Source organism: Crocuta crocuta, unplaced genomic scaffold, assembly GCF_008692635.1.
Source record: "Crocuta crocuta isolate KB4526 unplaced genomic scaffold, BGI_CrCroc_1.0 scaffold755, whole genome shotgun sequence".
Classification (NCBI taxonomy): Eukaryota; Metazoa; Chordata; class Mammalia; order Carnivora; family Hyaenidae; genus Crocuta; species Crocuta crocuta.
This window is the reverse complement of record NW_027531305.1, coordinates 336,622-350,098: the sequence shown is the minus strand read 5'-3', so window position 1 is coordinate 350,098 and position 13,477 is coordinate 336,622. Positions and strand designations below refer to the sequence as shown.

Here is a 13,477-nt window from a genome sequence, read left to right as displayed (position 1 = left end):
CAGCTCTGAAGGCATAATAAGGGTTTAGTGATTAACAATTTAGAAAAACTAATGTTAAATCTGATCTTCACATTCCCTAATAAATTTCCTTTTAAAAAAGTTTTTATTTAAATTCCAGGCAGCTAACATACAGTGTAATATTAGTTTCCAGCATACAATTTTGTGGTTCTAATATTTATTTATTTTTTTAAGTAAGCTCTACACCCAGTGGGTGTTATATGTAAGTGGTTAATCACTAAATTCTACACCTGAAACCAATTTTACCATATATGTTAACTAGAATTTAAATAGAATTTAAATAAAAACTTGAAATAGAAAAACTAAAGTAAGCTCAAACTCATGACCCTGAAATCAAGTCATCTACTATCCCTAATAAATTCCATTTTTTTAAATTTTTTTAAATATTTTTATTTATTTCTAGGAGAGAGAGAGAGGGAGACAGCATGAGCAGGGGAGGATCAGAGAGATAGGGAGACACAGACTCTGAAACAGGCTCCAGGCTCTGAGCTGGCAGTCAGCACAGACCCCGACGCGGGGCTCAAACGCACGAACCGTGAGATCATGACCTAAGCGAAAGTCGGACGCTTAACCGACTAAGCCACCCAGGCGCCCCTATCCCTAATAAATTTCAATGTGGGGTTTGAACTCATGACCTCGAGATCAAGACTCACCTACTATCCCTAATAAATTTCAATGTGAGGCTTGAACTCATGACCCTGAGATCAAGAGTCACCTACTATCCCTAATAAATTTCAATGCGGGGTTTGAACTCATGACCTCGAGATCAAGAGTCACCTACTATCCCTAATAAATTTCAGTGTGGGGCTCAAACTCATGATCCTGAGATCAAGAGTCACCTATTATCCCTAATAAATTTCAGTCTTCAGTGTTAAGTGTGGAGCAAGAGACCATGCAAGCTATGAGAAGAAAATAAATAAAAAAATATAGATAATATAAATTAATAATGAAAATATATAATCTTTGAAAATAGAAGTTCTTTCTGAAGAAAAAGTCTAGAAATAAGAGAAGAGAAATAAGAGTAGATCAATAATTTTAGTATAAATTGAAAAGGCTCTTAATGATACAATGTGCTGTGCAGAAAATCAGAATATAAAAAATAATAGATTTGATTGATAAAATGTAATGTCTTTAACTTACAAAGCCTTAACTATAAGTTATAGAAATATTAATGTGTTAACTGGGAAAAATCATAAGATATTAAAGATTCATACAAGAAAATACAAAAAAGGGTAATAAATATTTGAGAATATTGGCACAAACCCAAGGGGAAAAGTGATCTACAAGAATATACACCAAAATGTGGACAGGGATCATCTTTGAGTGGTAAAATGAATCCTGATTTTAATTTAAAAAAAATTTTTATGTTTATTTATTTTGAGAGAAAGAGAGAGAAAATGAGTGGAGGAGGGGCAGACAGAGAGGGAGACAGAGAATCTGAAGCAGGTTCCGGGCTGATAGTAGAGAGCCTGAAGTGGGGCTTGAACTCACAAACCGTGAGATCATGACTTGAGCTGAAGTCAGATGCTTACCTCAGGGAGCCACCCAGGGGCCCCTAATCCTGATTTTTAGATTCATTTTCTTCTATTACATCTTTCAAAATCTGTGAATGAACACACATGTGGTCTATCCTCAAAAAATAAAACACTTTAAGATTTGAACATGTTGCGATTAAAGCACAAAATAAAACAAAAAACTCATTAGTCAAGCAGAGAATTAAGGTAACAGCAGAGTTAGTGAATTATAAAAAAAAAATTCTACAACTGAGAAAGAAATTGCAGAATCAATTCTTTACCCAAAGCAAACATACAGACAAAATTAGACAGATGTCTAATGAAAGGGATACAAAGAAAGAAAAAGAACAGAAATGCCTACAATTAGGAACGAGAAAAACGGACACATGTTTAAGGAGACACACATCTTTGCGAGATAATATTAATTACAACTCCATGGTAAAAGCTGGGAAATCTCTAAGAAGTGAATTTATTTCTGGGAAAGTATGTGTCAGTTGATTCAGGATGGAGGATAACAGATCAAAATTAAGGAGGGAATTAAATGAACAAAGCTTACCTCCAAAAATGCCCTGGGGGATCCCGTGGCAGGAACAATAAAAGAATTCCCCGTTTAGGCGTTAAAGGAAAGCAAGTCTACTATTTGGAATGTTCCTTATCAGCATGTGGAAAATTACAACCAATGCAATTCTAGGAGAAAAAGAAGAGAAGTAAGAGAAGTGAAGCAGGGAAAACACAACTCTTCATTGTTTGAAGACAATGGATTGGCTGCAGGGAGTAAATTGACAGTTGACCTTAACTGAGTGTGACTTTTGTAACGCAGTTGATACAAAACAAATATGCAAGGACCAGTAGCCATTTTAAAGTGATATTCGAGGGGCGCCTGGGTGGCTTAGTCGGTTAAGCGTCCGACTTTCGCTTAGGTCATGATCTCGCGGTTCGTGGGTTCGAGCCCCGCGTCGGGCTCTGTGCTGACTGCCAGCTCAGAGCCTGGAGCCTGTTTCAGTCTGTGACTCCCTCTCTCGCTGGCCCTCCCCGGCTCATGCTGTCTCTCTATCTCCTAGAAATGAATAAAAACATTAAAAAAAATAAAAAAAAAATAAAAGTGACATTCGGTGGCATAAAAGTACATTTGGCATGTTTTGCAATCATTGCTTCTCGTTCTGAAACATTTTCATTACCATGGGAACCCTGAACTATTTTCGTAGCTTTTCTGTACATGTAACATTATTCAAAAGTAAAAATTAGCAAAAAAAAAAAAAAAAAGGGCACAAGAGAAAAAAACCCCAGCAGTGTTCATATGTACAGTTACGTCCCTTAGAAAGTAGATCACAAGCATTTCACATGTTAACACAAATATAAATCACCTGGAATAGGAACTGAAAACTTGCAAATACAGAATAAATGAGAGCAATGCATTCATTAAATTAGCTGAAATTTCTTGAAGACCTCCTGTGTTAAACACTCGTGCTGTGTTTTTGTTTTTTTTTTTTTTATGCCAATACGTGTTTGCAGTGATGGCAGGGATAATAATGAACAGGTGTAGGCGCTCACTAGATGACAGATAAAAAACTTCCTCAGCCTCATCTCCTTGAATTTCATCTTCGTATTAACCTCCTGAAGTTGGACACTGCTATTATCCTAACTTTACAAATTTGGAAACTGAGACCCAGAACACTAAGTAGCTTAATATATCAGAAGATGCATGAATGGACTCGTAAGCGCAAATGGTGTGAAATCCCGGGGTATATTTCTTGTTTGAATGAATAAATGAAGACGATGTTCCAGAAGAAAGAGTCCGAGAGCATCTTTGATAGAGAAGAACAGAGGCACTTATAATGGCTCCCAAAACCCTGAGAGGAAGAGAAATGGAGAGACACAGGAATGGAATTGTGTAGAATGTTTTATGTAAGTGGATTCTCACCCAAAATTCATCCTCCAAGAGCTTCATCGGCCCCCGTGCCCGTTTCCCACATCAGATACTCTGATAGCACCGGGCCACCCCCAGTTCCGTGTGTCCTTTCTCCCCTGGGTGATGGATATTCAACTTAGCCCCAAGAAAAGACGGGAGGGATACCAGGTTACTGTTTTCTGAAAAGGCTCAGCTGAACTTCCTCCTTCCCAGGACAGATGGGCTGGAGTGAGAGGAGGAAAAGGCATATTTACTATTTATAGGTCCTCCGAGGTTGCATTCTGACAATTCTCATTAAATTAATTGTTCTGTTATTATTTTATTCTCCTAGCAACTTGTTCCCATGGCTGAGGGAGTCAAAGCGGGAACGAACTTCTCTTCTCCAAGGCTTGTCCTCATGGGAACATCGCGGATGTCAGGTATGTGTATGACACCCCATGGCCTCTGAGTTGTGGTGTTCTTTTCTCCACGGGCTTGACCTTCATTGTCTTCCTTCGTGAACCTTTCATCAACATCTGACACGGGATTTCTTTGTCTATCAAAGGCATCAACAGGCATAGTTTTCAAGACTCTGTGAGTCCCAAGCGCTTTGATTTGGGCTTGTGAACAGAGATCTGGACCACAGCCAACTCCCAACAAGTGTCCCGTAGTTACGTGGAAGAAGGGCCGTAGTAATAGACCATTGTGTTTGATGGAATATAAAAACATTGCTCATTATTGGGTTGCACAGGGTAGAGTTTGCTTTGCAAAAGTTGCCCAGGTCCACTTATCTAGTTTTTTGTTTTGGTTTGTTTGTTTGTTTGTTTGTTTGTTTTTTGGAGTAAACACATTTATACCTTTAAAGCTGATGTGGACACTTGTTGGGGTCTGGAGCCGATGGCCAAGAAAGAATTTTTGAGACATCTTCGGTGCAAAAAGGTGAATTTATAAAAGCATGGGGACAGGACCCATGGGCAGAAAGAGCTGCACTGGGCTTGTGAGGGTGGCTGATTATATACTTGGGAGTTGGGGGAGGTAAAGTTAAGGTCTAAGTTTCCAAAAATGTTTTCATATGCTACTAAAAGACTCCCAGGATTCTGGAGACCTAGCCAGAGTCATGCTAAGGTTGTTTTTCCCTCTAGCAAAGCATTAGCCTCAATTCAGTAGGGAGTTTCTAGAGAAATGTTCTACTCTGCCTGCCTCAGTATTTGTTAAAGGGCTGCAGGTTGTGAGGAAATTTAATTTTATCTACCATTTCCTTTTGCTTTTGTCCCCCACATCAAAACCCACATCACAAAAATATTCTGGCTATACGCTCAGGTTGAGTATTCAAGGTATTCTTTCCCAGGGGTGGGACATCTACTTTGGAAATATTAGTAACTGATAGTGACCTAGAGCAGAAGCTGGCTAATATTTTTGGAAAGGGCCGGATGGTAAATATTTGGGGTTTTGTGGGCTCTATGTTCTCTGTTGCAACTACTTTGTGGTGTGTAAGCATATTGCAGAAACGGGTGTGGATGTGGGCATGGATGTCCTGTGGCTGCTGTGACAAATCGCCACAAATTGGGTGACTTAAAACAGTAGGCATTTATTCTGGCACAGTTCTCGGGGGGAGGGACCAAAATGCTGAAATGCGGGTCTCAGAAGTGCTGTGCTGCCTCCTGAGGCTCTAAGGGGAAATTCCATTCTTTGCCTTTCCTGCTTTTAATGACCTCCAGTGTTCCTGGGCTCTGTGGGTGCATCATTCAATCTCTACGTCTGTAGTCACGTGGTCTCCTCATCTCAATGTACCTCTTGTCTTGTGTCTCTTGCAAGCATATCTGTCACTGGATATAGAGTCCACCTGGATAATCCAGGGTGATGGCATCTCGAGATCCTTCCTTATAGATATAAAAACCCCCTTTCCAAATAAGGTCACATTCACAGGTACTGGAAGTTGGCGTGTGGCATATCGGTTTTGGAGGCCACTATTCATCCCACTATGTTACGTTCCAGTAAAACATCTTTACAAAAAAAAGGCCATGGGTTGGATTTGGTGTATGGGCAGTGGTTTGCTGACCCCTCCTAATAGATTTCCACAGAAGGAGCTGGTAATCAGACCCATCCACTATCCTGGCCTTCTTTCCAACAGAGTTCCCTCCTATGCTAATGTACCCCATTGAAGTCAGTGTACAGACTTTCAAATCTCAGTTCTAGGAGAAAGTTGAGTGGACACCCAGCCGTGAGCTGTTCTTTGGTTCTTGTGCTGATGGCCCTAGTAGCCTGACAAGGAATTCTCTTACTAAGATACCTGGGAGTAGCCCTTCTGGACCCTCTCCTTACACTAGACTGAAGCCTAATGTAAGGAGCCCAGGTTTCCTGGATGAAACTGTGGCCGCCTTGACCAGGGTGTGGGAGGAGAAAGGAGGGGTGAGGCTGTGTAAGCCTGGTTGCTTCTACTTTACAGGTAAGAGGAGTCATTCTCCATTCCTGGGTTAGTGGGAAGCCAGAGAGTCATGAGTAAGAGAACCGCCTGTGGTAATTTCAGCTCTGGCTTTGAACTTGAAGGTGCCCAGGTGTGCCTGTGACTGCTCAATACATGGTCTGAATCAGGAGTGAATTCTGCCATGCCTACCTGCACGGGATGGGGTTCCTCTTTGGTTTCCCTGGCGCGTAGGTGAGCACTATTTTCTTTGGTGCCATCTGCAATGTACCAGCGGTTTGGTTTGTCTTTCGTCTCTAACGCCTTAGGTTTCCAGATGGTCGGATGCAAACCAGTTTCTGCTCTATTCTCTCAAAGGGTTTTCTTTCAGCTCAGGGGTGGCCCCATGCGGGGCAGGACCGGGATTAGGAAAGGAAATGTATTCGGGGGGGAAAAAAATGTAAGGGGTGTCTCCTTGCCTCCTAGGCGTCTTACCCTAGTCCAGGCCCCCGCCCCAGTTCTCGGGCCCACGCCCTCTCCCTGGTAGCCAGACATTTCCCTTTAGGCTTTCCCTGCAGCGCAGAGTCATCCCTGGAGGTGGAGTGTGCTCCCTTTCCTCCTGGTTCAAGTGCAATGACTGCGTCTTCCTCTGGGTGGAAGCGCACATCTTTCCCCGGTGACTTTCCTTTGCTTTCCTCTGGTACCGGCCGCACTCGGTGTCCCCAAGGCCTTTCGTTGGCTCAGCCACATGCTTCTAACTTTGCTTCTTTTCCCGGCCTCCCCCTGCGTTCAGGGCTGCCCCATTCCCCTGCAGGACCCTCTTGGCTCAACACCTGGAGGTTTCCTCTGGTTTCCCAGGTGACCCTGCTGGGCCTGTTCCCTTGGGGGTGCTGGATTTCCTCAAGGCTCTGCAGCGGGCCCACAGCGCATTTGCTCTGCACCCCGAGCTGTTTACCCACCAGATTCTGGGCAGTTTTCTTCACAAATTCCTCCCAAGATCTGCGTTTCCCACTTGGGTTCCCTGCGGCCCAATCTGGCGCTCTTTCCTCTGACTTTCCATTCGACAGGAGTAATCTCAAACCAAAGCTCTCCACTTCTGTGGGCACCAAGCCCACTGTTCTCAAGACCTCTACTTGACCTTGACCCCTAGATGGATTTCAATGTTCTAGGTGGCAGAACAGCACAATCAAAAGTCATAGCTGTGTCTCTTTTGCAGACCCAAGAAGTCTGGCAGCACGAGGGATAATGGGCCGAATCTTTTACATTTAACCTTTTCTTTCCTTTGGTTTGCCAGTGTTTCACGTCCACGTCCACTGGCCTTGGAGTGCGTTTGCAAAGAGGAGAGAACATGTGGCTCTGAGATAATAGCGAGTCAGGGAAGAGATGCTAGAGGAGATAACGCGTCCCCGTGCTGACTTTGGCCACGGACCTGGTATCCCTCTACGAGGCTTGCTTGGAGTCCACCGTGGGGGCTGCTGTCTGTGGGACCCTGTCTGTGTCCTCCCCTGCACGCACGTGATGTCCACCAAATACAGACCATCAGGGTGACTGCGTGTCTCTCCTGATTTGTCCCTCACTTTATGGCTTCATCATCCTGAACAGATTGTCCCAAGTGCAGATGACATTCCAGAGTGAGATGCTCTGCATTTTCACTTTGGCTTTAGCTGATGTGACAGAGAGATGGAGCCAGAGACTCACGGGGACCACACACAGCAGACCCAGAGCAGAGTGGATGTCATTTTGCTAAGGTCTTGGCAAAAGGAAAGAAATGCCAGCAAAGCAAATTTCCTCCTCTGATTTCTCCTGGTGGCTCATGGCTTAGTCTGCTCATTTCTCCCCATTTATTTCCTTCTATTTACAAATCGATGGTGCTGTCTAATTTTATCTGGTTGCAATCATAGAGAAGAATTGAGAATTTGGTTTTAGAACCATCAGTAAGACAAGCATTGCTGTCATCTGGTCTGTCTGCTCCCTGTGCTTGGGGCTGAGCTTGCATGGCAAGCACTTTCCCTGCACTCACCAGGGTCTTCTTAACACAAGAAACTCTATGTTCACACCAATGGCTCCCCTGTTTTCCATCTCATGTGTGTGTGTGTGTGTGTGTGTGTGTGTGTGTGTGTATTGAGAAGGAAAAGATTGTAAAGGGTGAAGAATATAAGTTTTAGAATCACAAGTCCAGGGCTTGGCTCTAGAACTTACCTGCTGTTCAAACTTGGGCTTCCTAAATTTAAGATCACTTCGTGTCACAAAATGGTGACTGGAGCTCCAACAATCACAGCCACATTCCAGGCAGGAACAAGGAAGATGAAGGGTTAAATATTTTGTTATTAAAAAAGATTTTAAAAATGTTTATTTTTGAGAGACAGAGCATGAGTGAAGGAGGGGCAGAGAGAAAGGGGGAGACACAGAATCCGAAGCAGGCTCCATGCTCCGAGCTGTCAGCACAGAGCCCGATGCAGGACTCGAACCCACGAACCGTGAGATCATGACTGGAGCTGAAGCTGGACGCTTAACCAACTGAGCCACCCAGGAGCCCCTAAATATTTTATTTTTAAGTAATCTCTTCACCCAAGGTGGGGCTTGAACTCACAACCTCGAGATCAAGAGTGGCATTGCCCCACCAACTGAGCCAGCCAGGAATCCTCCCCCCTCACCCCCCACCTCCGGATCACCTATAGTATAGCCTCACCATCCCATGTCTGAAATATGGATTTCAGTCTTGAGGATTGCAATTGAAAAACAACCTTTGCAGACTCAGGATAACTCAGACATAAAAATTATGCTACTGGAAGTAATGAAATAGAGTGGGGAGCATCCGAGTGGGAAGGGGGGTTATTCCTTATGGATATGTGTTCAGTCAGAATCTGAGGAATGATTTACTACAATATGATAAAGTACATCCGGCGATGAATGTACAGATTTTTAATTTTTCACATCAGAGACATAATCCAGGCCTTTCTCTAATACTCTACGGGAGAAGGCCATACTCTTGTCAGGAATTGCTTTGCTCTGTTGGACATCGGGGGAGCTATGAGGGAGTTCTCGTTCTTTCCACCTCTGGGACACACAAAGTCAGCGTATTTATTTACAGTTGCTTTGGGCTGTGTGCTCCGTTTCTGTGAAGACCAGCTCTAAGCCTGCTGATGGACCAGACACCACACGAGGACTTGGCTGCCGTGAGGGCGTGCACCACTGCAAGCGTGACAGGGTGGTCAGGGGTGAGCCCCAGGGGGTGAGGGTGGACAGGACACAGGCGGCCTCATCCCAGTTCTTAGCCACGGCATCTGCGCAGACTCCCAAGGCGGTACTTCCGTCCTGGGTACCAAACGTGTCTTATATGTTTATTTCGTGGAGCTGATCTAGAAGAAGGTGATGTATTAATCGTGGGAAAGAAAGAATTTGAGAGTCCTATGGGATTATCTGAGATTCTGGAGACTCCCTTTCTCTTGATGCATAAAACAGTCCCCCAAAGTAAGTGGCTTAGAGCTCCAATCAACGTTTAGTGGTCAACATTGTTTCTTTGTGTCAGGATTTTAGGAATGGTCTCACCGAAGTTCTGGTCTCAGGTCTCTCATGGCCTTGCAGGTTGAGTGTTGGTTGGTGTGGCCGATGTTGGAACGCCCAGTGTGGTCTGGAGGATGAGCTTCTGGCTGTTGGCAGGAGGCCTCGGCCCCTGACCACGCCCGCTTTTCCACGGGGTGGATTGAGTGTCCTCACAACATGGCCATCAGCTTCCCTCAGAGAACAACAGTGAGGGGAGAGCGAAGGGTGAAGCCTGAGTGTCATTTCTAATCTAGCTTTGGAAGTCACACTGTCATTTCTGTCATATCCTATTGGCTTCAAAGTCCCGCCCTATTCAGTGTGGGAGGAGAGCCCATGGGGAGGGGTGTGTGTGTGTGTGTGTGTGTGTGTGTGTGTGTGTGTGTGTGTGAATATCTGGATCCCTGGAGATTGTCCTGAAGTCAGCTCCCAGGAGCATCTTGCTGCAAATATAATTATGAGAATGGTAGATGTCAAAATGGAAAAGAGACTGAGATCAGAACTGCGTAGGCCACAGGGAGGCAGTCCACAAAAAAGGCTCTGAGGAGCCATTGGTTAAAGTGAATAAGAACGAACAAATCATTGTCGAGGTCATCCCCTGCTTTGAGGGAATAGAACAGAGTTTTCTCTGGTATATGAAAGTCTGGTCCCATCATATGAACACAGCACACTTAGCCTACCTGTTCATCAGCCATGAAAAGATACAAAGCACTGACTCACACTACAACGTGGATGAACCTTGACAACATTAGGTTGAGTGAAAGAATCCGGACACGAAAGTCATATACTGGATGCTTCCGCTTATATGAAATACCCAGATCGGACGAGTCACAGAGACAGAAAGCAGATTGGTGGTTTCCGGAGGGGAAAGGAAATGGGAAGTGGCTGCTGAGGGTTGAAGGGTCTTCCCTGGGGTGATGACAATGGCCTGAAACTCCATAGTGGTGATGGCAGCACGATACTGTGAATATATTTAATTACAAACTTTGAACGGATTAAAATAGTAAATTTTATGCTGTGTTTATTTTATATATCTGATCAGATATATATATATATATCTGATCCCTCTGGCTGTCAGCCCACTGCCACACAATAATTATAATGATAATAACAACTGGAAAATGTGAGTCACTGAACCTGCCACTTGAATTGACTGTCGTTGGCCGGGGCAGCCTTCAAAGGACCTCTCATGGTAGCCTTTACCCACGACAGGGTGAATGAACCTTTACTCTGCTCTCTTGGTGTGGGTCGCCTCTGTGACCAGCCCCTGAGCTGCTGGTCCAGCCCCATCTCAGCCCCTTCCAGCCCTGCTGAACTTTTATCACCACGAGTCTTCCGTTTATCCTGCGGCTGTCCATGACAGACACTGGGTGGATTATCTGACCTCTCATCCCAGGGGTAGCTTCCAACCTGAGGATGTTTTAGCTCAGCTTTCTTTGTCTCTCTTTGGGTCATTGGAAACCCTGTGAGCCTTCTAGGGGACCCGTGGAGTCCCATATGAGCCAAGGAGGCTGAGCTTGGAACCCGCTGTTCCTCTCAGGTTGATCACACTGCATAGACACTCCACTTCTCCTACAGCAACCCCGTTTTAGGCAGGACCAAACAATGTGTCCTTAATTCCCAAGATTCCCAAACGAGAGATGACAGACATCACCCCCCATTTATTTCCTTTCATCCTTTAGCACACTCCCTTGGGATTCTACACCTGGAGATTTTTCATCTGTTCTTTTCCTCTCTGGAAGACGCTCCTCTGTGGTTTTCAAGTGGGAGTGATTTGACCTCCACGGGGCATTTGGAAACATTTAAAAAATTTTTTTTTAATGTTTTATTTATTTCTGGGAGAGAGAGAGACAGTGTGGGCAGGGGAGGGTCAGAGAGAGAGGGAGACAGAGAATCTGAAACAGTCTCCAGGCTCTGAGCTGGCTGTCAGCACAGAGCCCGATGCGGGGCTGGAACCCACGAACTGTGAGGTCATGACCTGAGCCGAAGTCAGACGCTTAGCCGACTGAGCCACCCAGGTGCCCCCATTTGGAAACATTTTTAATTATCGCACCTTGGCTGGCAATGCTACTGGCACCTAGTGTTTAGAGGCCTGAGATAGTGCTGAACATCTTACAATGCACAGGAGGGCCCCACAGCAAGGAATGATCCAACCCTAAATATCAATAATGGCAAAGTTGAGAAATTCTGCCCTGCATCAAAGTCTCTTTCCTTCCGGGGGCACTAAGCTTTATGACTTAGCCATCATGGGGGACAGTGCACAGGAAGAGAAACCAGCTTAATGGTATGGGAACAAAAAACTGAAGTATCAAGAAAAATAGCTTTTTTTTTTTTTTGGTAACAATAGTTGACATTTGCTTAGGACTTGCCGCCAGCATTCCCTGTGCTGGAGCTTTACCACATTATTCCATTTAATCCTTTCATCAACCTTATGAGACAGGCATTATTGGAGGTCTATGGAGAAACTGAGGCACATGGAGGCTGAGCGTTTTTCTCAAGATCACCATCTACTGAAGGGTGGCACCAGCATTTAAACCCAGTCAGGAAAATTTCAGTGTCCTCACTACTAAGCGCTCTGTTCCATTGCCCCTGATCACATTTGTCCAGGCACAGGGTCATTGTTGTTGTCACTGGGAGGACAACATGCTACAGAGGAGCTTTCTCAGGGCCCGCTTCATGTCCTTGTTCCTCAGGCTGTAGATGAAGGGGTTCATCATGGGAGTGACCACGGTGTACAGGACCGAGGCGAACATCCCCGTCTGGGAGCCGTGTGTCCAGGTGGAACTGAGGTAGACCCCCAGGCAGGTCCCATAGAACAGGGACACCACTGAGACGTGGGACCCACAGGTGGAGAATGCTTTATACTTTCCTCCCGCTGTGGAGATCCTCAGCACAGAAGAGACAATTCGAGAATAAGAGAAAAGGATCCCCGCGAGAGGAAAGAAGCCCATCATGCCGGTCACAATATATAACACGACATTGTTGATGAAGGTATCGGAGCAGGCGAGCTGCAGGATCTCAGGGAGTTCACAGAAATAGTGTGGGATTTCGATCACTGTGCAGAAGGAGAGCCGCAGCATGGTTAGGCTCTCGGGAAGGGCCCCCAGAACGCTGATGAGCCAGGTCAGGGCAAGCAACTGGGCGCAGAGCCGAGGGTTCATGATGACTGTGTAGTGCAGGGGATGACAGACAGCCACAAAGCGATCATAGGCCATTGCAGTCAGGAGTAAATTGTCCAAAAGCCCAAAAACTGTGAAAAAATACATCTGCGTGACGCAGCCTGTGTAGGTGATGACTCTGCTCTGCATCTGGATGTTCCACAGCATCTTCGGGACGGTGGTAGAGGTGAAGCAGATGTCTGAAAAGGACAGGTTGGAAAGGAAGAAGTACATGGGTGTGTGGAGGTGGGAGTCTGAGATGGTGGCCAAGATGATGAGCAGGTTCCCCAAGGCCGTAACCAGGTACAAAGACAGGAACAGCCCAGAAAGAACAAACTGGATCTCTGGCTTCTCAGAAAGTCCCAGGAGGAGAAACATCGGAAGCCTTGAGTAGTTTCTTGGCTCCATGTAAAGGAGTGTCTGCTAAGAACACAAGAAGCGAGACTAAATTGGTAGCCAACAGACATCCCGGAGACATAATCATCTTTACCTTGAACCTGATATTGAGAAGAAAATTATTTTTTTTCCTTTCATAGTTTATTGTCAAGCTGGTTTCCATATAACACCCAGTGCTCATCCCACCAAGTGCCCTCCTCCATGCCCATCTCCCCCCTTCCCCTCTCCCCACCCTCATCAGCCCTCAGTTTGTTCTCAGTATTCAAGCATAGAGGAGAGAATTATTTACTTAGTGGTGTCTTCTTGCTTGCTTGTTAATTTGGGGTTTCCAAATGCCACCAGATCCCCGTGTTGCCGCCACCAGCTGGAAAACCAACCTGCGGAAATGAATTTCGCACTCAAAGCTCAGTTGTTCAACTGTGCTGACACTTGGTCACTCTGCCTTAGCCTTCTCAGGTTTCTTTGAGTTGATTCATACTTTACTTTTAAATGTATTTATAATAAAAGCATAATTTTTATTATTATTTTAATAATACAAGTTAAAAAGTCTAGGGTCCAGGGG

At 45.1% G+C, this 13,477-nt stretch overlaps 1 protein-coding gene across 1 annotated transcript; it reads right to left on the bottom strand.

The window, feature by feature from the left end:
* Positions 1–11,988: 11,988 nt before the first annotated feature.
* On the bottom strand, positions 11,989–13,320 carry LOC144237891 (olfactory receptor 7C1-like). Its single transcript, XM_077771612.1, has 2 exons — positions 13,293–13,320; positions 11,989–12,939 (listed from the first exon to the last, which is right to left on the bottom strand). The coding sequence occupies exon 2, from the start codon at positions 12,925–12,927 to the stop codon at positions 11,989–11,991; it is 939 nt and encodes a 312-aa protein (XP_077627738.1). The 5' UTR covers positions 12,928–12,939; positions 13,293–13,320.
* Between the last annotated feature and the right edge of the window lie 157 nt (positions 13,321–13,477).

Bases quoted from the DNA above. Each gene is read 5' to 3' on its own strand.
- LOC144237891 (XM_077771612.1), bottom strand. From the start codon at position 12,927: ATGGAGCCAAGAAACTACTCAAGGCTTCCGATGTTTCTCCTCCTGGGA.